The sequence below is a fragment of the Puma concolor genome, chromosome A2 (assembly GCF_028749965.1).
Source record: "Puma concolor isolate L17-30 chromosome A2, mPumCon1.1.hap2, whole genome shotgun sequence".
Classification (NCBI taxonomy): Eukaryota; Metazoa; Chordata; class Mammalia; order Carnivora; family Felidae; genus Puma; species Puma concolor.
In genome coordinates this window covers 14,347,110-14,372,053 of record NC_141668.1, presented here as the reverse complement: position 1 = coordinate 14,372,053, position 24,944 = coordinate 14,347,110, and the positions used below count along the sequence as shown (strand labels likewise).

The following is a 24,944-nucleotide window of genomic DNA, read 5'->3' as shown; positions in this document are numbered from 1 at the left end:
ACTGAATTATACACTTAATAAATGGTTAAAACATGAATATAGTTTACCACAATGTTTAAAATTTTTTTTTTTAAATGCCAAATGATTCCTTGAGCCAATAAAAATGTATCTATCAGGAACCAATGCAGAAAAGAAAATGATATATATCACATATTTCAACCAGAAAGGTATTTAATACAAGGACTAAGATGGGGGTACCTGGGTGGCTCAGCTGGCTAAGCATCAGACTTCGGCTCAGGTCACGATCCTGCGGTCCGTGAGTTCGAGCCCCGCGTCGGGCTCTGTGCTGACAGCTCAATGCCTGGAGCCTGTTTCAGATTCTGTGTCTCCCTCTCTCTCTCTCTTTGTCCCTTCCCTGCTTTATTTATTTTTCAGAGAGACTGAGCACAAGCAAAGGAGGGGTAGAAAGAAAGGGCAACACAGAATCCGAAGCAGACTCCAGGCTCTGAGCTGTCAGCACAGAGCCCGACATGGGGCTTGAGCCCACAAGCCGTGAGATCATGACCTGAGCTGAAGTCAGATGCCCAACCAACTGAGCCACTCAGGCGCCCTGAAAAAAAAAAAAAAAAATTTTTTTTTTTGATTCTCAAAATTTTATTGCCTGTCACAAAACGTACTTGTGCAACACCATGGGAGTGTCTCAGGATCACACCGATTTGTGAGGGAGACAGGCCCTTCTTGGCCAGTTTGTAGATCTGCTCCTTCACGTCGTCGGACATCAACTTCAGCCAGGTGGGCACGCTGCGGCAGTAAGGCAGAGCCGACTGGGACTGGCCCTTCCCGGGAGCGTGCATGCGACCCATGATGGCGGCGGTAAGAAAAAACTTTTTTAAATACAAGGACTAAGATGATTATCATTCAAAATATGTAAGGATTAAGAATCAGGAGTAGCTACTGGAATGAGAAGAAAGGCTACACTGCAAACCAGAGGTCTAAAAGCTACTGCCACTCCTGCCTGGAGTGGTATTAAACTGGTATTAAACACTGGAATCTCGGTCCAGACACCTCAACTGCTTCTATTCATTCAAATCCCACAACTGTGCTAACCACCCAAAGCAGCAGCAAAAACAAGTTTCCTTGTCCTCTTTGCCTTCCAAATTTTGGGAATTCATCCAGTGGAGAGAACCTAAGCTGCATCCACATTTGATGGAAGGAAGTTCAGGAAGTGCACTGTATTTCATCACTTGTAAGATTAAAACAGTGAAAACTGAGTGCATTTATTTTACAGTCAATAGCATATCATGGTTATCTGGCAATATTTTATTTTAGAAATATAAAGTAATGGTGAATCTTAGAATTCATGGCATCTTAAATTTAACAAAAAATGTTAATTTTCACTAATAAATTCTAAAAGCTCTCTAAATAAAAATATGTTTTCATATTGTCTTCTAAAAGCTTTATATTTTTGCATTTCACATCCAGACATTTAATGTAGCCAGAATTTGTGATCACTGTGAGGTTAAGGTCCAAATTAATTTTTCCAGCCATTTATTGAAAAGGGCACTCTTCTCACTGATTACCCAGCATTTATCTGTCATATATTAAGTAACCTATATCTGTCATTCATCAAGTAACCCATAATTATAGACCTTCTTCTGTTCCACTGGTCCATCCATCTATCACTAGACTACTTATGACAATGTCTTAATTATTATTCTTTATAGTAAGTCTCAATAACTGGTAAAGTAAATCCTCCCCTACTGTCCTCTTTGAGAACATCTTAACTACTTCGGCCCTTTATTTGTTTTCCAGAGAATTTTAGAATCTGCTTTTTAAGTTCCACCTAAACAACAAAACCAAAAAAAAAATTAAAAAAACAACTAATGCTTTGATTGGAATTATATTAAATATCTATAACTATAAAATACTGATAGAATTATATCTACATAATGTTGAGTGTTTCAATCCATGTACATGGTATTTTGCCCCATTAGGTCTTCTTTAATTTACTTCAACAAGGCTCTTTACTCTTCATTTTACCTCATACCTCAGACCTTTATCTGGAATTTTCTGCCTAAAGTACATCCTTCATAATTTCCTTTATAAAGGACTGATGCAGTTTGTTAAACTAAACTTTTATTTTACCCTCATCCTTAAGAGTTACTTTTGCTAAGTGTAGAATTTATAAATATAAATTAGCAATTATTTTGAAAATACATATGCTGTTCTGTTGAGAAGTTAGCTGTCAGTCAATAGCTGCTCCTTTGAAAGAAATCTTTTTTTTCCTCCAGCTGATCTTAAGATTTTCCTCTTTGTATTTGGGTTTATGCCATTTCACTGGTTTGCCTGGGTGCAAATTTCTTTTCACTTTTACTACTTGAAATTTACTGAGCTTCTGAAAGTCTATCAACTGGTTTCTCATTAAAACTGGAAAATGTGCAGTCAGAAATATCTTTTCAAATATTACCTCTGCATCATTCTCTCTTTCCTCTCTTTTTGGAGCTCTGATTAAATTTTGATAGATCTCATTCTATCTTCCTCATCATGTAAGCTCTCTTCAATATTTTCACTGTTTTCACTCTCTAGTAGTGCAGCTGGGAAACTTTCTCCCACCTTATCCTCCAGGTAACTAATTCTTCTTCAGTTAGGTACGATATGTTCAATCTCTCCCTTAGGTATATTTGCCATAGTTTCATTTCTGCATTTTCCGTGTGTGTGTGTGTGTGTGTGTGTGTGTGTGTGTGCGCGCGCGCTCAAGTCTACTAAGTGTCATAGTCTCTTGTTCTCTGCTTGTCTTCAAATATGTCTTTCATTCTCGGGGTACCTGGGTGGCTCAGTTGGTTGAGGGTCCGACTTCGGCTCAGCTCATGATCTCAGTTCGTGAGTTCAAGCCCCACATCAGGCTCTCTGTGGACAGCTCGGAGCCTGGAGACTGCTTCAAGTTCTGTGTCTCCCTCTCTCTCTGCCCCTCCCCACTCACACTCTGTGTCTGTCTCTCAAAAACGAATAAGTATTTTTAAAAAATTTAAAAATATATATGTCTTTCATTAAGAAACAGCAATTGTTTTAAATCCATCTGATATTTGAGAATTATGTGGACTTGTTTCTTATTCACAGTGCCATTTCCAAGTAGGTTATATATTTTTTTAAAAACTTATTTTGAGGTATATGTATATAAAGCAAACTACACAGTTGTCAATTATATCTCAATAAAAAAACTACACAAATCTTAAATTATATTGCTTAAAGAATTTTACATACATATATCATGTAATTTTATGTGTGGGTGTGTATATTTTTACTATGCTTGGTTACTTGTGATAGTGTACTATTAACTGCTCTTGAAAAATTATTGGTGGCAATCCTCTTCAGAATGAAGGGCCTGTCTCCAATGATAATTTGCCTTTCCTTCTGCCAAGCCTTCTGAGTACTACCAGTCTGAAACCAGGAACTAAGATAAATGGCTTGAGGGTCCCTGGACCACCCAGGCAAGAGAAATCTAAACTGCTAATTAGTGTGAGAGCTAAAACTGTGGTCACAACTTGAAGGATTTATTTTTCTTAATTTCTTTTCTCTTCCCCTGCTCCAATCAAATCCACAATCCCCTAGATATGGGAATGGGTAGACAGTCTAGTTATGTTTCACTCTTAACCTAATGATGGAGTCCTTGGGATATCATCTTAAGAGGGAGTTATTCTTCTTTTTGACTGTCACTTTGGAAGAACTCCAGGCTTTGACTTCGAACTTCTTCATCCCATGAAGTACCCCAAAACCAAAGCTCAAATCTGAATAGGTTGGCAATTGCCCTTAGAGCAAAAGCTACTTCATTCTCCACTTTATTTTTTGGATTCCTATTTTTTTCCTAGTATTTGGCCTTGTAGCTCTCTACTAGCTCTTCAGCTCTTTAATTCCTAAAAAAAATGTTGAAATATTGTTTCCAAGATTTTTAGTTGTTTTCATCAAAAGGGCTGGTCTGAAATAACCCAATCCACCATTAATGAAAACAGAAATCAATTTCCTCTTTTTATGACCACTATCTTGTAACACCCCCTGTACTATCCTAAAATTAAATTCAGAGATAGCCTAAGTGAAATTTTAAAAGTCAACAATACTCTAATTGTATTTTCAAGCATATGAAAGAAATAAATTTGTAATAATATTACAAAATGTGCAGGCAATTATTAAAATAAACATAATGAGAGTATCTGATGCTTAGATCTATATGGAGAATCACTCCAACTGTGGTGGTTACAACTGTAGACTGAAAGGAAAAGTATCTGAGTCACCCAATACTGTGCAGGTGGCACTGCTATCAATCGTGTGATTTTCTGAAGTAGTAAACTCCCGATAAAGTTCTGATCAAAATTTTTAATATTCAGGGGCGTTCATGAATTTGAGCCCCGCATCAGGTTCTCTACTGTCAGTGCAGAGCCTGCTTCAGATCCTGTCTCCCTCTCTCTGCCCCTCCCATGTTCTCTCTCTCTCAAAAATAAACTTAAAAAAAATTTTAACATTGCTCCAATTTATGTGGTAACTAAATTCTTGAAACTTTTGGTGTATATTAATACAATGCCTCATACCTAAAACAAAGTTAGTTTCTAAGCTCAGATTATCATTACCACTTTTTCACCTACAAAGTCCAACAACAACCAAAGTCATGTAGTAACTCAAACAGTTCTTAAACGTGCAGACTGTCCTGAACACTGTGAGAGGGCTGACTTTCCCTCTCCTTGCTCATTAAAGGCTAATACCACCCTCTTCCCCGACGTTTGAAAAACCAAAATACCTCCAACTATTTCAAAACTGCCCTCTGGGGAAGAAGTGCGCACACTCAGACCCACTGTCTATGGAAGACATAGAGATGTGCGACCAAGCTCCCCCTTCATGGAAGGAACTGCTGACCAGCTATGAGAACAGCCAGAAGACAGAGCTTCCAAATGTCACCTCCCTCAAAGTCCGCTTCAACTTCGGCCCACATCCAGTGACCAAGCAAGGAGGGGTACAAAGGCCCAGCCATTTGGCTCAACTCCCTCTGACAGGCAATCCTCACTCCGGAGCCCCGCGCTAAAATAAAAAGCAAGGGTTTTATGAAGCCCGCATCCCAATACAACTTCATCCTGTGCCCAGTCTTCCTTTCACAGGTGTTAATTCCTAATAAATACCGCACACTACAGTGTCTCAGTATCTACTGTCAATGAATGCAACCTTCAACAGTGACAGGAACAACACCTTACAGCTTTTGTCTCTAAATATTTAATGTTTGACCTCTTCCCATCTGAAATCCACCGTACAAACCCTTATCAATTCAATCATCCTGAAACACTGCTTTTATCATTTTAAATCCCCACTTTCGTCCCGCTGCATATAATATAAAGTTAAAAATTTTCCATTTGTAACTATTTTACACAGTGCAGTCCTGTCTAACGTAGCCAAATTTTATTTCATGCAATTCACTCAACTATTATCATGGTGATCCTGTTCCTTAAACAAAACTACCATATGTATTTCTAACTCTAGTTCTTTGCAAAGTCTAAACCCACCACCTATTATATCTTTTTTTCCTTCCTTCTTCCTGCCTAGGTTAAACACTAACTTCCATCAAGACCTCATTAGCCTATAATAACCTTCCATTTCTGAACTCCTCCATCATCCACTCTGGCACTTAATCACATACTGCCATGTGCATGCCCTGTTTCCTCCAACAAGAGTGTTCTCTTTTAGAAGCGTTTTTTCCCTCCAAGTGAAATCTCAAGCACAATTCCAATATAGTAACTTACAAAGTGGAGCTACTTTGGTTGAAGCGGAAATTGCCTCCCTACCCTCCACAAGCCCACTAAACCTCTTCCTTGCCGCTCCTGAACCCTCAGAAATTCCTTGAGGTAACCTCACAGTACCCAGTTTTTCAGTCCAAAAGAGAAAAACAACAGCAACACAACAACAAAAACCCTAGCTTCACAGGATGGAAGAACTTACCGCTGCATAAATCAACGTAATCTGAAAACAAACTGGAAAGCTAAGGTTAAGAATGGAAGTAGAGAAGAAAACTGCCATGTTCCAGGTGAGTGACAACTATCTGGACTAAGATTATTGAGAAAGAATGCAGTAATTTAAGTAGCAGTAAGTATTGCTAAGCAATGAAAAATAAATATGAATCCCACACAAGCCTTGACTTTAAAAGGGTCTAGAGTGGCACTGATCAACGTACTGGTCAGCAGCCACATGTGACTATTTAAATTTAATCAGATAAAATTTAAAATCCAACTCTTCAGTCCTACTATACGCGTTTTGAGTGCACGATAGCCACATGTGGACATACAAGACAGCAGAGAACATTTCCATCATGACAGAAAGTTTGACTGAACGACATTGGTCTGGAGGGAAGGGATGGATATCAACAAAAACTATAATATAGTAAGTCAAATGATACAAGTATACCCTGAGATACACTATGAAAGCACAAAGTAGAAGCACCTGAGCAGGCCTTGGAAAGAGGTTAAGGAATGCTTCCTGAGATAAGCGAGCTAAGTCTAAAAGGTATGGATGGGTTGAGGACAAGGGAAAGAATTCCTAATTCAGGCAGCAGGAAAAGAATGAGCAAAAAGACAAGTCAAACTTGGAAAATGTTTGAAAGAAAGTAACAGGACAGCAACTGCTTCACTGTACAGTATAAAAAATTAGACTACAACGATGAGGATGCTATTCTACACAGACAAAATAAATATTCAATAAAACTTCAATACAGAAAGAATGAATTCTTTTTAAAAACAACCTTAGTAACCAGACCTCTCCAAATTTAGCTTAAATTCCAAAGGATAATGGCATATACTTCACGAAGAAGTAATAATTCATGTTCTATTTCACAACGATTCCATGTCTGAGTCAAAATGAGAATGACTCATATCAATTATTAAATTGCCTTCAGCAGGTTACATTTAACTTTGATCTGAGGACCTGCACCAAAAAGCCAGAAGTCACAATGCTGTTTGGACAACTGGTAAAATAATTTAATATTGCTTATCAATTTTATATTTGCCCCTTATCCATTCACCCTCATGTGTTCCCAAACAACTTTAAGACATTCACCTCTCTCCTTAATGCACCTATCCCTAAGATTCACTCTTAGCTTATAACCTTATCACATGGACCTATCAACATTTGCATTTATATACTCTGCCTTACCACCTATTACCATAGAATATCCATGCTCCTATTGAGAGCCAATTCTTCCACATATAACTAAATCTCTTTCCCTCTTGCCTCTTCAGAGGCAATGTCCCTCTCTCTCTCTCTCTCTCTCCTTCTCCCTCCCTCTTCCTCCTCCTCTCCCTCTCTCCAGAAACCATTAATGATTTACTAAGGATTCATTCCTATCACCATATGTTCTTATAATTTTTTTTAATCACTAAAAAAAAATTCTTTGACCCCACTTCCCAATCACTACCTACCTATTGCCCCATTTCTCTGTTCCCCTTTATAGGAAAATTCTTCACTATCCCCACTTCTTCTATTCTCCCTTAAAATCACTCCATCAGAATATCTCCATTGGAATCTCATCTCAATGCTCTATTCTTGTCTATATCACAATAGCTCTACTTTGTTAACTCCAATGATAAATTGTTAGTCTTTATTTTTCTTGACCTAGCAGTATACACAACTGACCACTCTCTATTAAATTTTCTTCAAAAAAAATAAATAAATAAAATAAAAATAAATAAAAAATAAACTTTCTTCATCTGATTTCCTACCCCACTGGTTGCTCCTTCTCAGGCTCCTCCTCTTTTCTCCAACCTTGGCTCACTGTTTTCCTATCTACACTCATTCCCTTGATGACCACATCAGTTTCATAGCTTCAAATACCATCCAAATCCCAAATTCAGGGCTGGGTAACTGCTATAATAAATACACCCAAAAGGTATAAGAACTCAAATACAATGTAAACTTATTTCTTATCCATCTAATAGTACTAGGTTGTTGAACAGGTTAGCAAAGTGGTCCTTATCCATACAGTATTCAGACACCTAGGCTAATGGACAACCTACCATTTACAATATATGGCTTCCAACTTACCCTTAGGATCATCTCAGTGCAGCCAACCAGAAGGGAAAAAACAGGATGGAGGGTGTTTGTATGGACCAGACCTAGAATTAGTGTATATCACATGTGTTCATATTACATTAGCCAGAACTTAATCATATAACCACACCTAACTACAAGGGAGAAATGTCTAAGTACATACTCAAGAAGAAAGTAAGACATAGATACGGTGAACAGTCTCTGTCACTGGGCCTCATTCCCAAACTCCAGACTCATAACTGCATACTCAACATCTTTGACATCTAATAGGTATTTCAAACATGCCCCAAACTGAATTTTTATTTATTTATTATTTTTATTTTTAGGAGAGAGAGAGTACACGAGCAGGGGAGAAGGGGAGGAGAGAGAGAATCCCAAGCAGGCTCCATGTTCAGCACAGAGCCCGAGACCGGGCTCCATCCCATGACCCCAGGATCATGACCGGAACTGAAATCAAGAGTCGAATGCTCAACCAACTGAGCCACCGAGGCGCCCCTGGGTGGTTGAATTCTTTTTTTCAATGTTTATTTTTTATTTTTGGGACAGAGAGAGACAGAGCATGAATGGGGGAGGGGCAGAGAGAGAGGGAGACACAGAATCGGAAACAGGCTCCAGGCTCTGAGCCATCAGCCCAGAGCCTGACGCGGGGCTCGAACTTACGGACCACGAGACCGTGACCTGGCTGAAGTCGGACGCTTAACCGACTGCGCCATCCAGGCGCCCCGGCTGAATTCTTAATCTGTCCCCTCCCCTTCCCCCTTGACACCTCTCTTGCACACCTCACATTCAACCTGTCAATAAATCCTGTTGGCTCTACTTTAAAAACATCTAAAATTTGGGGCACCTGGGTGGCTCAGTCAGTTAAGCATCCAACTTTGGCTCAGGTCATGATGTCACGGTTTGTGAGTTTGAGCCTCATGTCAGGCTCTGTGTTGACAGCTCAGAGCCTGGAACCTGCTTGGGATTCTGTGTCTCCCTCTCTGTCTGCCCCTCCCCCACTCTCACACTCTGTTCTCAAAAGTGAATAAACGTTAAAAAATTTTTTTTAATAAATAAAAATAAAAACATCTAAAATCTGATCATTTCTATATACCTCTACTGCTACCATTCTGGTCTAGACCATTGTCTAGATAATTCCAAGAGCCTCCTCCCTGGTCTCCCTACATCTACCCTTGCCTCTTTACAGTCTATTCTCTACATAGCAACCAGAACCTTTTTGTTAAAAACACGTGGCTCAGTTTTGACTGCTTAAACTTTGAATGGCTACCCATTTCACCTAAAGCAAAAATCAATGGCCTTTGGTCATGCTTCTGTTCCCACTCTTACCCCAACACCTCTTAGATTCCACCTCCTACTACTTGCCTCCCTTCTTTAAATTTAAAAAATTTCTTTAGAGATAGATCACATGGGCAAACAGTAGAGATGGGGAGAGGGAAGAGGAAAAGAGAAAGAATCTCAAGCAGGCTTCACACCTAGTGTGCAGCCCCATATGGGGTTCAATCCCACGAGCCTGGGATCACTACCTGAGCCGAAATGAAGAGTCCAACGCTCAACTGACTGCGCTACCCAGGCACCCCTCAGCTCCCTTCTTTAAGCCACTCCAGCAACTTTGACCCTCTTGCTATTTCTCGAATAGGCAAGGCACATCCTGACTCAGAACCTTTGAATTTGGTTCTTCTGTCTGAAATGCTCTTTTACCTCTTGAAATCTTTGCTCAATGTCAACCCTCTCAACTAAGGCCCTAACCTAATTTCCCTATTTGATTTTTATTTTTTTAAGATATTTATTTATTTATTTTGAGAGAGAATGCAAAACAGAGTAAGAAAGAGAGAGAGAGAGAGAGAGAGTGAGCGGGACAGGGGCAGAGAGGGAGGGAGAGAGAACCCCAAGCAGGCTCCCCACCATCAGTGCAGAGCCCAATATGGGGCTCAAACTCACAAACCATGAGATCGTGACATGAGCTGAAACTGGACGCTTACTCAACTGAGCCATCCAGGTGCCCCTAATTTGTCTATTTTAAATTGCAACCTACCCCCCAAAATTTGCCCTGTTCTGTTTTGATTTTTCCACACAACTTATTACCTTCAAACATACTATGTAATTTTCTTTTTGTGTGTCTATCTGTCCCTCCCCCACTATATACACATACCTCCACCAGAATGTAAGCTAGATGAGGGCAGAGATCTTTGTTTTGTTTTCTAATGTACTCCTAAGCACCGAGATTACTACCTGGCATATTGTAGGCACTCAAATATTTATTTACTGAATACTTGAATAATGGCCTATGAAACGACTTACTACCAGTCATCAATGTAGTTTTAAAAAGATGACAAGTAAGGTGCACCTGGGTGGCTCAGTCAGATAAGCGTCCGACTTCGGCTCAGGTCATGATCTCACAGTTCACGGGGTTGAGCCCCAAATTGGGCTCTGACAGCTCAGAGCCCTGGACCCTGCTTCGAATTCTGTCTGTCTGTCTGTCTCTCTGTCTGCCCCTCCCCGACTTGCACCCTGTCTCTCAAAAATAAATAAGCGTTAAAAAAATTGTTTTTAGGGACGCCTGGGTGGCTCAGTCAGTTGGGCGTCCGACTTCGGCTCAGGTCATGATCTCGCGGTCCGTGAGTTCGAGCCCCGCGTCAGGCTCCGTGCTGACAGCTCAGAGCCTGGAGCCTGTTTCAGATTCTGTGTCTCCCTCTTTCTGTCTGACCTTCCCCCATTCATGCTCTCTCTCTCGGTCCCAAAAATGAATAAACGTTAAAAAAAATTAGGGGCGCCTGGGTGGCGCAGTCGGTTAAGCGTCCGACTTCAGCCAGGTCACGATCTCGCGGTCCGTGAGTTCGAGCCCTGCGTCAGGCTCTGGGCTGATGGCTCGGAGCCTGGAGCCTGTTTCCGATTCTGTGTCTCCCTCTCTCTCTGCCCCTCCCCCGTTCATGCTCTGTCTCTCTCTGTCCCAAAAATAAATAAACGTTGAAAAAAAAAAATTAAAAAAAAAAAAATTTAAAAAAATAATAAATAGTTTTTAAAAGAAAGAGGACAAGGAATATGGTGGACCATAGCTTTAAAAATGTTAAAACACAAGTCCTAATGCTTACCATTTTTCCAATAAAGTCATGAGACACAGTCTGTGTACTATCATATTAACACATTTTACCTCTTTCCTGAGACATGCTTACCAAAAAATATAAGTATTTTGTCACTGTGTGTTTCTTTAACTCAGTAGTGGTTTAAAGATAACACTGAATGTAATCAACATTGAAACAGTCCTATTAGGTCAATCAACAACCTTATATTAAGAATTGCCAAAAGTCTGTAACATCTAAAGCCCTGAGCTGTGTCACTGAACATCGTAAAAAATGCCATAAGTATTTCTGAAAGGAAAAATCTGAATATATTTATTTTTAATCTTGAAAATGAACAGCAAAATAACATGACTATAATTTTGTGAAGGGTTTTACATGTCCACAATCTCATTTTATTCTCATACCACTATGATCCACTTACAAGTTCAGTGGCTGTCACAGGGGACGGAGGGAAAAAGCAAATGCCGCCATTGATAAGCAAACTGCATAGGAATGGCTATGACACAGAACAGTTGCTAGAACTATTTAAACCTTTCTCTCAAAGAGTCATCCATGATAACCAATAACCAAAGTTTCCTTCATAAATATATACAGAAGCTTAAGTGTCAAACTCAAAGGCAGAAAAATCCTCTACAACAGAGTTATCACAAAGTTACACTGAACTAAATGTTCATGCATAGTGAAACTAACTTCATATTGTGTAACTTAATATTAATATGAGGAGACACCTGCAGAAAGAAAATATGGGTGGAATCTTTCAAATGTTAAAAGCGTTAAAAGTGTACAAAAACTAAGGGGAAATGAACACTTTCAGTGGTTGTACAATAGGAACGTAACGACTACAATGAATTGTAACCTCTTCCCTGTCTGAAGTTCTGACCCCATTCCCATGGACATACAGTTATACAATTGTGTAAAAATGCAATTTTGAGGTATTTAGGAATAATTAATAGTACTTTACCTTTTTATATTAAAAAATTATAAAGGCAATAATTGTTTGGTATTGATAGCATACTTTTATAATGAATGGGAATGAAATTACCTTCATATAACATTACCAGAAATTATGCTAATAAGAACTCTAAAAAAACAATACCTACATAAGACTCTTAAATTACAGGGGCGCCTGGATGGCTCAGTGAGTTAAGTGTCCACCCTTGGCTCAGGTCATGATCTCACAGTTCATGAGTTCGAGCCCTGCGTCAGGCTCTGTGCTGACAGGTCAGAGCCTGGAGCCTGCTTCAGAATCTGTGTCTCCTGTCTCTGCCCCTCTCCCACTCACACTCTGACTCTCTCTCTCTCTCTCTCAAAAATAAATATTTAAAAAAATTTAAGACTCTTACATTAGTAATTGTTATGCTTTTCTTCCTTTAAGTTACAGAGAGATTTCTAGGTAGATGGTATATCTTTAAAAACAGAGAAAAAGGGGGCACCTGGGTGGCTCAATTAAGCATCTGACTCTTGGTTTAGGCTCAGATCATGATCTCATGGTTCATGAAATTGAGCCCCACATTGAGATCTGTACTGACTGAGCATGGAGCCTGCTTGAGATTCTTGCTCTCTCTCTTTATGTGCCGCCACCCCACTGTCTTCTCTCAAAATAAATAAACTTTTTAAAAAGAAAATAAAAATAAAAAAAATAAAACAGAGGAAAAGAGATTAGACCCAGGCTGAGAATACAAAAAATTCAGGTTCTAATAAATATTTACAATATTACTGCTGGAGCTATTAATCCCCTTTAATGTTAAAAGTCCATCTATGAGACCAAACAAATTTATTTTGCAAAATAAATGTGATAATATAGAAAATGCAGTTTAGAAATTCTAACAGAGGAACGAACAAACCTAAGCAGCATTTTTAACTATTTATTTTTGGGGTCGCCTGGGTGGCTCTGGTCAGTTAGGTGTCTGACTTTGGCTCAGGTCATGATCTCACAGTTTAGTCAGTTTCAGCTCCCAGTTGGGTTCCGTGCTGACAGACTGGAGCCTGGAGTCTACTTAGGATTCTCTATCTCCCTCTCTCTCTCTCTGCCCTTCCTCTGCCCTTGCACTCACTCTCTCTCTCTCTCAGATAAAAAGTAAACATTTTTAGAAAATAAACTATTTCTTTTAAAAAATTTTTTTTAATGTTTATTTTTTGAAAGAGAGAGACAGAGACAGCATGAGTAGGTAAGGGGCAGAAAGAGATGGAGAATCTGAAGCAGGCTCCAGGCTCTGAGCTGTCAGCACAGAGCTGGATGCGGGTCTCGAATTCGCAAGCATTGAGATCGTGACCTGAGCCAAAGTCAGACACTTAACCAACTGAGCCACCCAGGCGCCCCTTAAACTATTTCAAAATTAAAAGCATCCTAAAATTTCATTTAATTTAAGCTATTCTAAAAATAGAAAGTCTTTTTTGATGTTATTAATTTAATGGTTATATATTTAAAAATATAAAATATAAAACATGAGTAGAGTATTTCTCAATGTAAACACAAAGTATCTTTTACAAAGGAAAAGCATTTTTTAAACACACTAATTTTGAAACAACAGTTGAAAATGGTCTGCCAAAATGTTGAGCTTCTCTCTCCCTAGAAGAGCATTTTCCAAATTTGCAAGGTAGCCAAATACATCTGGAATAACACTCCTTACAATGTGAACAAAAGCCTGGATACTATCTACCTTCCCACACAGCCCTGTACGAGTCAGGTATTCAAGACTTATGCTCTATGAACATGTTTGCTGATTTTTTGTTTAATACCTAGATGAAAAACATGACCAGAAATAGTTTATCTTGTAGGGACTTCCCCTAAGCTAAGCAATCACCAGTGTAATTAAAAAAAGATGAAGGATCATATGAGCCACAACGAGAAAGGTAGAAATATGACCAACAATCACCAAATGCTTATCCTTAGTAAAAACAATTTAATGATGCCTTGAAGATTAATAAAGGTGCTAATTCTGGAACATCACAGAACATGACATAGGTTTCAAATAGAAGAACTATTACAATGAAGATGGAGAATAACATAGTAGAAACTAGTATCTTCCACCAGCTGACATTTTCAGTGACTTTTGTAGTGAATAAACATCTTAATATATTTTCACCCACACATATCTTCTTTACAGTTAATATTTTTGCAATATGGTAAAAAGGACATTATTGACTGCTTGTGCAACCCACTGAAACATCTCCTTCATTTCTTATAAAGAAATGAACTTTGAATGAAAGTTTTTACCTGCCATTTTTCATGAACCTCACCACCAAATAATTCAAGATAGGGGTGCTCTAATTATAAATAGCAGTGAGTCTTTGGCTTTTGGGGGTAGAAAATACTTTTCAGAATAAGAAAATTATGGACCTTTTCCTTCTAAAAGTATAGTTAACACAGGAAATTCAAAAATCAAATTTTAAAGTTCTAAAAATCCAAAGAATTGGTTCTACCTAACTTTAAGACTTAACTATAAAGCTATAGTCATCAAGATAGTGTGATATTGGCCAAAGAAAAGACATATAGGTCAATAAAACAGAGTTCAAAACTCACATATATGATCAATTGATTTCAATAAAAATGCTAAAGTAACTTGACAGAAAAAAGTTTCTTCAACAACTATGAAACAGGACATCCATATGAAAAAGAATGAACTTTAACCTCTACTTCACAACATACACAAAAATTAACTCCAAATGGATCACAGACCTATGATGTGTAACAGGTGAAACTGTAACATTTCTAGAACAAAAACATAGGAGAAAGTATCATGATCTTAAATTAGGCAAAAATTGACTAAATAGGGGTTCCTGGGTGGCTCAGTGAGTTAAGCATCAGACTTTGGCTCAGGTCATGATCTCACGGTTTGTGAATTCGAGCCCTGCACTAACGTTGCAGAGCCTGCTTGGGATTCTCTCTCTCCCTCTCCCCACTCGCATGTGTGTGCACGCACTCTCTCTCTCTCTCTCCAAATAGATAAACTTTAAAAAAAAAAGGATTTACTGAATAGGACACAAAAAGCAGAAATCATAAAAAATGATAAATTGAACTTCATCAAAAATAAAACCTCTACTCTTCAAAAGACAATTAGGAAAATATAAAGAGAAGCCAGACTGGGCGGCATGTGCGAAACAGTTATCTGATATAAAGGACTTGAGGGGCGCCTGGGTGGCGCAGTCGGTTAAGCATCTGACTTCAGCCAGGTCACGATCTCGTCTGTGAGTTCGAGCCCCGCGTCAGGCTCTGGGCCGATGGCTCAGAGCCTGGAGGCTGTTTCCGATTCTGTGTCTCCCTCTCTCTCTGACCCTCCCCTGTTCATGCTCTGTCTCTCTCTGTCCCAAAAATAAATAAACATTGGAAAAAATAAAAATAAAAAAAAAAATAAAGGACTTGAATCCGGAATGTAAATATAGCACTCTTACAACTCCACAAGAAGATAAATAACTAAATAGAAAGATTTAAATGGGAGACTTCACTAAATATGTGGATAGTAAATAAGCACATAAACAGATATCCAACATTAGTTATTAGGAAAATACAAATTAAAACCACAATGAGCAAATACTATATATCTATCAGAATGGCTAAAACTAAGAAGACTGACAATACCAAATGGTGGCAAGGATACAGAATAACTGGAATGCTCATTCACTGTGGGTAGCAATACAAAACGGTATGGCTAGTTTAGAAAATTTTGGCAGTTTCCTTTCTTTTGTTTTGTTTTGTTTTAATTCCAGTGTAGTTAACATACGTTGTTGTTATTAGTTTCCAGTGTACAATATAGTGATTCAACAGTTCCATATATCACCCAGTGCTCATCAACATAAGTGTACTCTTAATCCCCTTCACCTACTTCACCCATCCCCCTACCTCCCTCCCTCCTGATAACCATTTTATCTGTAGTTACAAGTCTATCTTTTGGTCTCTTTTTTCCCCTCCTTTGTTCATTTGTTTTATTTCTTAAATGCCACATAAGAGTGAAATCATATGGTGTTTGTCTTTGACTTATTTCATTTAGCACTATACTGTCTAGATCCATACATCATTGCAAATGGCAAGCTTTCATTCTTTTTATGGCTGAATAATGTTCCATTTTACACACACACACACACACACACACACACACACCACTTCTTTATCCATTCATCAGTGTATGGACACTTGGGCTGCTTCCATAATTTGGCTATTGTAAATAATGTTGCAATAAATACAGGGGTGTATATATCCCTTCAAATTAGTGTTTTTATATTCTTTGGGTAAATACCAGTAGTGTGATTACTGGATCGTAGGGTAGTTCTATTATTAATTTTTTGAGAAACCTCTATACTGTTTTCCATCAGTGGCTGCACCAGTTTGCATTCCCACCAGCAGTGCACATCCTCACCAACACCTGGTTTTTCTTGAGTTTTTGATTTTAGCCATTCTGACAGGTGTGATATGATATCTTATTGGCTTCGATTTGCATTTCCCTAATGATGAGTGACATTGAGCATCTTTTCATGTGTCTGTCGGCCATCTGGATGTCTTCTTTGGAGATATGTCTGTTCATGTCCTCTGCTCATTTTTTAACTGAATTGGTAGTTTCTTATAAAGTTAAATATATACTTACCATACAACCCATCAACCCTGCTTCTAGGTCCTTACTCAAGAAAAATGAAAACCCACGTCCACATAAAAACCTGAACCCAAATATTTATGGCAACCTTTACTGCAATTGCTGAAAACCAAAAACAACCCTACTACCGCATCAACTGGTAAATGCAGAAGTTGTGGCATATCCACACAATAGACTACTACTAAATAATAAGCAAAAACTAATTGCTGATACATACAACCTGGGTGAATCTCAGATGTATCAAACTAAATCATAGAAGCCAAATACATAAAACCACATACTTTATCATTTCATTTATATAACTTTCCGGGAAAGTATATAGCTTTCTGGGAAAATAAGACTAGAGACCAGACCAGTGTCTGCCAGGAACTGAGGGTCAGCGAAGGGGACTGAATACAGAGGAACTAGGGAACTTTTTGAGATGATGGAAACGTTCCATATCTTGACTGTGGCAGTGGTTACATGACTACATACATTTGTCAAAACTCATCAAACTATATAGTTAAAATGGTACATTACAGTATAGTAAACTATATCCCAATAAACCCGACATTTTTTCAAAAAACAATGATCAACTTTCTATAGACCTCTAACCCACACCTTCATTTCAGAACTTTTAATATGATATAGTCAGTCTCCCCTAGACCAGTAATCTGAAAACTCTGGCCCATGAACTAAATCTGGGCTATCATCTATTTTAATACAGCCCACAAGAATAGTTTTTACATTTTTAAATGTTGAAAAAACTTATAAGAATATTTCATGACACATGAAAATTATATGAAATTCAAATTCCATTGTCCGTAAGTTTTATTGGAACACAGGCTAATTCACTTACAGAGTCTATTAGCTGCTTTTGTGCTACAATGCCACTGTTGAATCTGTTGAGTTGTTTTGACAGAGACAGAGTAGTTAGGCCCACAGTGCATAAAATTTTACCATTTGACTCTTTCCAAAAAATGTTTGCTGACCACTATCTTAGATACAAGTTGTTGAAATTTTCTACACAGATTATTACAATTGGGAAGATTTATGCCAGTACACATCTCTAAAATTTTCACAGCCATAAAAGCCTCTTTTTCAAGGAAACCAACATGCAAAGCAGATAACTGAAGAACTTCAAGAGTTAAAGTGTAGAACTAAACAGAGCCTTTTCGTAACTGCTGAAGAAGTTACACCACCCTTCAAAATGCCTGTTACAACCAATTTGTTATCAATCTAGTAAAGTGATTTATGCATAGCATAAAAAAAGAGAACTGAGGGACGCCTGGGTGGCTTGACTGGATAAGCATCCGACTTCAGCTCAGGTCATGATCTCGTGGTTCCTGGGTTCAAGCCCTGTGTCAGGCTCTGTGCTGACAGCTCAGAGCCTGGATCCTACTTCGGATTCTGTGTGTGTGTGTGTGTGTGTGTGTGTGTGTGTGTGTGTGTGTCTGTCTGTCTCTCTCTCTGCCCCTCTCTCACCTGTACTCTGCCCCTCTCTTTCAAAAATAAACATTAAAAACAATTTTAAAAAAAGGAGAACTGAAAAGTACAGAAAAACAGAGTGCATTATATCTAATAAGGTTCCACTCACTATTTCTTTCACGAAATATTTGAGTACTTCTGTGCCACATATTGTTGCAAAATGCAAAGATTAAAAAAAAAAAACTGTACAAAACAGGGATACCTAGGTGGCTCAGTCAGTTAAGCATCTTGATTTCAGCTCAGGTCACCATCTCAGGGTTGTAAGATCAAGCCTCATGTTGGGCTCCACATTGGGCATGGATCCTGCTTGAAATTCTCTCTCTCTCTCTCTCTCTCTCTCTCTCTGCCCGTCCCCCACGCATTCTCTTTAAAAAAAAAAAAGTTTAAAAAATGTACAAAACAGACAAAAACTGTTTCTCTCCTATGTATGTATTAGGATAACTGAAAACTTGCATTTCTTACAGTGGTAGTTTTTTAAAAATTGTCTGGTGCTCTACAGTAATTTAAAAACTACCATCCTATGGTATATTTTTCCCAAAAGTGCTGTCAGTAACTGCAGCTATATTACAAGAATGAAAATGATGTTTCATTTGATGTTACAGAGCTTCCCAAAGACATAAAGTTAATTGAGTTCAGAGTAATTTTTATACTCTGTATCAAGTACATTCCCAGGACCCCGAAAGGAATGTTAAGTTACTGGGCATCAATTTCCCTCCATATGCATAGTCTTGATAGAAGAAACAAGACTAATAGTTTTTTAAGCCCAAGAGAAAACATGGAAACCAAAATAATCTCAGAGGGTAGAGGGTAGAAAAAAAATAATTGCTTAATGTTAGGGTGTAGGCTGTATTAAGAGTTTCTTTCTTCTGCCATGCTAATTATGTGTGATAGTAAATTAGGTTGGTAGCCAAAAGAAACTAAAAAATAAAAACTACCTCCCAGAACACATCAATGCCTCCAGCAAATATTTAACGAAGGAACGATACAAATGAGACTACCTTTTTGGTTCTTTTATTATCTGTAACGTTATGTCTACAAAAGCAGTAGACATAATTGAGAAGTCAGTTTTCTATTGGTGATCCTGACCTCACAGAATAACCAATGTAGAACAGATGAAGGGAATGAGTAAAGGACTTAATTCAACTGAGGAAGATGAAATCCAGTAAGAGCTACTGACAATAAAAGCTTATTTAAAAAAAAAAAAATTAATGTTTATTTTATTCATTTCTGAGACAGAGACAGAGCATGAGCGGGGGAGGGGCAGAGAGACAGGGAGACACAGAATCTGAAGCAGGCCCCAGGCTCTGAGCTGTCAGCACAGAGCCTAATGCAGGGCCTGAACTCACGAACCGTGAGATCATGACCTGAGCCGAAGTCGGTCGCTCAACCGACTGAGCCACCCAGGCGCGCCAATAAAAGCTTATTTTAATGACAATTTGAGGCAGAAATATAGGAAGCATAGCAACATACTGCATTTCCTAGAACAAGGGAATTGTGACACAAAATGTTCATACTAAGAACTCAGCTAAATTAATACCAAGATGTCAAAGGAAATATGCACTTTTCAATTCTAAAGGAGAATACAACTTTATGATTGGGAGAAAAGGAAAAAGGAAGAATTCTAAGCAGCTGCCACATTTAACAAAGTAAGCATCAGGTCACAGAAAACCCTAAAAAAAACAATATAGCCTGCTCCTTCCCTCTCTCCCCCACCACTCAGAGAACATAGGTTTCCAGGTGTTAGATCAGCTTCCTATTCATCCTTATCAGGAAAGCAAAGGACAGGGAACTGAAAAAAAGTCAAACCTCTCTCTAGCTTGTTATCCTAATATAATTTTTCTGGCCTATTATCCAAACAAGATTAAATCAAGTTTGCTTCGAGTTTACTACATTCAAAGATTCAAGCATCCAGAACCAACATTCCTTTCTTATCGGTTTACTGACAAATGATTCCTTTAACAGCCAGCATATGTAAGTGACTGATTATCAGATAGTTTTCTAAATAAAAGTAGATGCCTAAAGGAGGGAAGGAGAGAAAGAGTACAGAAAGGGACCACTAGAAATATTAAAGACAAAAACAGCTATCTTATAGTTATGCCTAACAGGCATGTTTTGGCCACCTTCAAAAATACCTAGACAAGTATTAGCAGCAATACCAGAACTATACAAGCACGCAGTACCCTAATGGGACTATCTCTGGTTTTTCATGGTTTATAAATATGTGTTTTAATACAGTGAACCACATTATAAAGATTCCATCCCAGAATACTGCTTAGTCAATGCATTATTATAATTACATAGCTTAACTAAGGCAGGCAATAAGAAATCATGAAAACAATATAATTTTAATTGTAATGAATTATAAGAAGCTCCTTCTACAGAAACACTGCAGAAGAACTGTTAACAGATATCATACCCTAATATAATACGTTTTTCAAATAAATGTATTCATTATACTATTTAGTCACAATATCCTAATATTATACCATATAGTCATAAAAAGAAACATCAGGGAAATATAAATGGTCAGAAATAAAGGTTTAATACCACAAGTAGAAGCACATTCATTTCATAAATATTTAATAAGATCCTGTTATTTCTAGAATATTCTACTTTGAGGTCTACAAATACAAATACAGACCAAAAAAATTTGTTCACTTCCCAACATACATCAAAAACTAAAATCTACATTCTATGTTCAAGATGTTTGATAACAAGTAGTAAAAAAAATCTTTAATATCCAAAAAAAATTATCAGTTTTTTTTAAAAAATCATAGTATTACCTAATGAAACGTAAAACATTTTGCTACATTAAGTTTAAAATACTAAAACCACATATACTATATCATACAAGCATTAAAAAAGTTCTGGATATACACCAAAATGTTTATACTTTTATATCCTAGTGACATAATTAGATTTTTTTCTTTTTCTTTTTTTTTTTTTACTTACAGCTTTGTAATTTTTCAATAACGAATGTGTTTTCCCTCTGTAGTCAGAAATTTTTTAATACACCCGAAAGCTGAAATTTCCCTCTAAGAAACTTTAAAAAAAAAAAAAAACCCTCTATTTTAATGTCAGGCAAGGGAATTCTTTAGAATGTGTCATTTTACACAAGCACAACTTTTCATTTCTTTCCATGCACTTGGCAAGTCTACCTCTTTAAGTGCACATAAGGAAGATAGTTCAATTAAAAGACCACACACAGTACATTTCAGTTTTCGCTGAATTAACCATACCAACTTCAAATTTTAAAGTATTTCTTAGAGGAATTTATTCTGCCATCCATAACATTGATATCTATATTCAAAAGAGATTCACTTTTAATCATTTATTCTCCATTCAAACACCTTTTATATCAGCTCTTACAAGAAATTACAGAGATAAAACTATTCATCAGTAAACATTAAAACCTGAGTGGAGGACGCAGCACACAACACTTCTAACTAATTAAATTTAGTTACGAGAGTCAGAGGAGTATCCTTGTAGTTTTAGGAGATACCAATACGTTTTCTAATTATTGGCGATTTAAACTTAAATTCATTAGCCTAGTGATTCTCAATCATTAACACATGAGAACGGCACAGGAAGTGTGCCAAATACAGAAACTTATGGCGCTAGCTCTCACCTACAGAATCAGAATCTTCAGAGGGTAGAGCTCAAACAATCCGGCCCTTTCCAATTAGACAGCGGAGATTATACATAACAAAAGACTTCTCTATATCATTGCAAACTGTTCTACTAAGTCTTAAAGTTCTCAGTATAAACAATGTTATGGTCAGAGAATTACAATTTCATGACCCATACCCAATAATTTGTCCATTCTTCCATTCTGTAATAGTCTTCAAAGTTAGAATTCAACAAAACCACACATACACTACAGAGTAAAGGGAGCCTGGAGGCACCTGTGCCTGGTAAGACAAAGGCATATCCGATTCATGGAAAAAATAGACAGCAGATGTGACCCCTAGTATTTATCCATTAAAAACAATGTATCCTAAAAATAAATTTCCATGTCAACGGAACAAAGCTGTTTATAAATAAGAAGGAATGTGGAGGTGCAGGGAAGACAAGAGGAAGCTTCAGAGAGTTAAGAACCAAAAGTCAGGAAACAAGGCCGAATGAATGGTTAACTGGGGACAAGGAAATCAGAATAAACTAGGAAATGGAAGAAGGAAAAGAGCTATCCTTAGAATACAAGAAGTTGGTGAAAATGAACAGATGTTAGAGGAAACTGATCTGAGCAAAAATGCAAAGTAAAAATTAAGTGGAAAGTGGTGCCATTTAATGAAGAAGAAAACATATGAGAACTTTAGACCAGATGATGGCATAGAACACATCATGGGCATAGATGGAGGTGGTAGAGGAGACTGAAAAACAATTATAATTGTGAACAAACTAATACTAGAGAAAGCATATGGGGTGAATTTCCAAAGTAAAGATGATGAAGCAGGAAAGAAGCATTGCATACATAGAACAAAGAGACATTATGAGAATTGGGAAACAAAATGTAAACAGTACGGAAGGAAAGAGAACTTTGAGCAAAGTCAACAGAATTAAATCACATAATCTAATCAATAACTACAAAGCACAGTTATTATACTAATACCTCATTATCTGCAAAGTATAATAAAGTGTATTACTCTATATAATACAATACCAGATAGTAAATGGAGTAAGTTTTCCTTGAAAACCAAATGTAAATAATTTGACAAGGTGATAATAGGCTAAATAATGCAAAAAAAAAAAACAAAAACAAAAACAAAAAACAGGCTGAGAGAAGCAGAAGCCAAGCAGGAAAAAATGAAAGGAAAAAACTGGGACAAAAAGGAGGACAACAGAAAGAAATCAATCAAATCTATTTAAAAACGGGTAGGAAAAAATAAAGAGGTATGGACGCACAATGGAAGACTAGCCAAAAAGTGCCAGTAGTTCAAGTGAAACCTGATGGAATCCTGACAGCTTCAGGATTCAGAAGGGAAGGAGCTCCAAAGCGTCCAAACGGATTTATGAAGATAATAGATAACAATGCTAGGGAGCAGTAGAATGATCCAGAGGGCCTAAAGAGAACTAGGGTAAGAGAAGTGCAAAAATGGTCTTAAGTAGATACTGAGGCTACAAGGCTGGCAGGTCCGACAACCGGCAAAAGAGCGGAGCGGCCGATGGGAATGGGATGGGGGGTGGAAGGGTTACCACTCAGCGACAGAGCACAGGCAAACATAAGAACTGGGGCCCTGACACCGGGATGGAGAGGAGAGCGGAAACAGTGGGATTTAAGATTGAAAAAAGTAAAAATTAAATCAAAACCATCTGCTGGGTAAAACAGGTGAAAAGAAATCCCCAAACAAGTAGAAAAGTGGAGGCGAGGGCAGAGGCCTGAAAAGGGAGACATCAGGGAGAGTGGAGGGGAACGATGCGCCCCATCACCACCCCCCCCCCCGACCATGTAGTAATTACAATGGTAACTCAGGCTGGGGTCCCGGCCCCGGCTACTAACCTACATCTATCCACCTGGATGCCGCCCCCCTTCGCTGCCTCCCCACCCCAAAATAACGAAAACATCGAAGAGATGAGAGCCTGGCTACCTTCAGCCAGCCGTGACCTTCTCAGACCAACCCTGAGTCTCGCCCCCTACTGATAGCCTCCCGCTCAGCCAATGCCGCCTGAATCCCCCAGACTGGGGTGCGAGCCAGGGAAACCCCCCCTGGGCCACTGTGTGTGTTTACGTAGCGAGGAGCTGCATGACGGAGAGGGACACGGCGGGGATGCCCATCTCCCACCCCGCAGAACCCAAAGGAGAAGGTGGCTCAGGGCACCAGAGCCCCCACCGTCACCTCTTTCCCCCCAAAAACACCAGCCAGCCGAGCCCAGAGACCTGAGGGGTGTAGGGTGCGCCGGCACTCACCTCCTCGGGAATGGCAGGGTCCGCAGCCGAAGAGGCCGCGGCGCCGGCTTCGGGCTCCATGTCCCCGTTGAACAGAGCCTGGCCCTGCTCCGCGCCACCGCCGCCGCCGCCGCCGCTCAGCGCCGCCATCTTATAACCGAGAGCCGGGGCCCGAGCGACCGCTGCTGGGCGGGGAGGGGGAAGAGAGGCGGAGGGCGGGGGGAGGCGGAGGCGGAGGGCGGGGGGCGGCGGGGAGGGACGGCCCGGGCGGCGCCGGCGGCGGGAGGGCCCCTGGGCCACCTCAGGAACCGGCCCGCGGCCCCCGGCGCAGCCGAGCCTGAGGGGATTGGGGGAAGGATGCTAGGCGGGGGGCGGGGGAAGGGGGCGGAGACGACTAGAAGTCGCCGCGGCAACGGCGTCACCCGCGTCACCCGCGTGTCACGGCCGTGACGTCACCGGGGTGCGTGACGTAATCCTAGGAGCGCCCTCGCGCAGTCTTCTGGGGAGGGTTCTTTCCTTTCGTGCCCACCCTCGCGCGTGCACGTTTCCTCCGCTCTGCCGTTTCCATGGCTCCGATTTCCTACTTCGTTCTCTTCCCTGTGCTAAACCTGTGCCGTAATGTGGGATTTACTAGAAGAGCATGGGTGGTGTTCGAGAAGTTGAAATCCTAGAGGGAGAAAGAAGGGGAAGCCCATACTGCTTGTGTTTTTTCCATTACAGCGAGTGTCTCTGTCGTTAAAATAAGACTTGAAACCTCCAGGGGGAAACATCTGAGCGAATTTGATAGAAATATATTTAGGAACAGCTAAATTATCAGAATGATTTTTGTATCCGTTTCATTAAAGGATCTGGCCTGTTAAAGTAGGTCTAGATGGAAGTCTAAAAGCTTTTCCCCATTATTGAGGAATAAAACGTTTT

General features: G+C 39.2%; 1 protein-coding gene across 7 annotated transcripts in view; it reads right to left on the bottom strand.

The window, feature by feature from the left end:
- Positions 1-24,382, bottom strand: part of BRAF (B-Raf proto-oncogene, serine/threonine kinase) — a 167,253-nt gene extending 142,871 nt beyond the window's left edge. For 3 of the 7 annotated variants that reach the window (XM_086688570.1, XM_086688587.1, XM_086688580.1), the window contains exon 1: positions 24,048-24,379. In XM_086688570.1, coding sequence (XP_086544696.1) covers positions 24,048-24,176 — 129 coding nt within the window. In that variant the 5' untranslated portion in view covers positions 24,177-24,379. Of the gene's footprint in view, positions 1-24,047 lie in introns of all 7 variants that reach the window. The other 4 variants (XM_086688560.1, XM_086688551.1, XM_086688603.1 and 1 more) reach the window with 4 other exon arrangements.
- Positions 24,383-24,944: the final 562 nt, after the last annotated feature.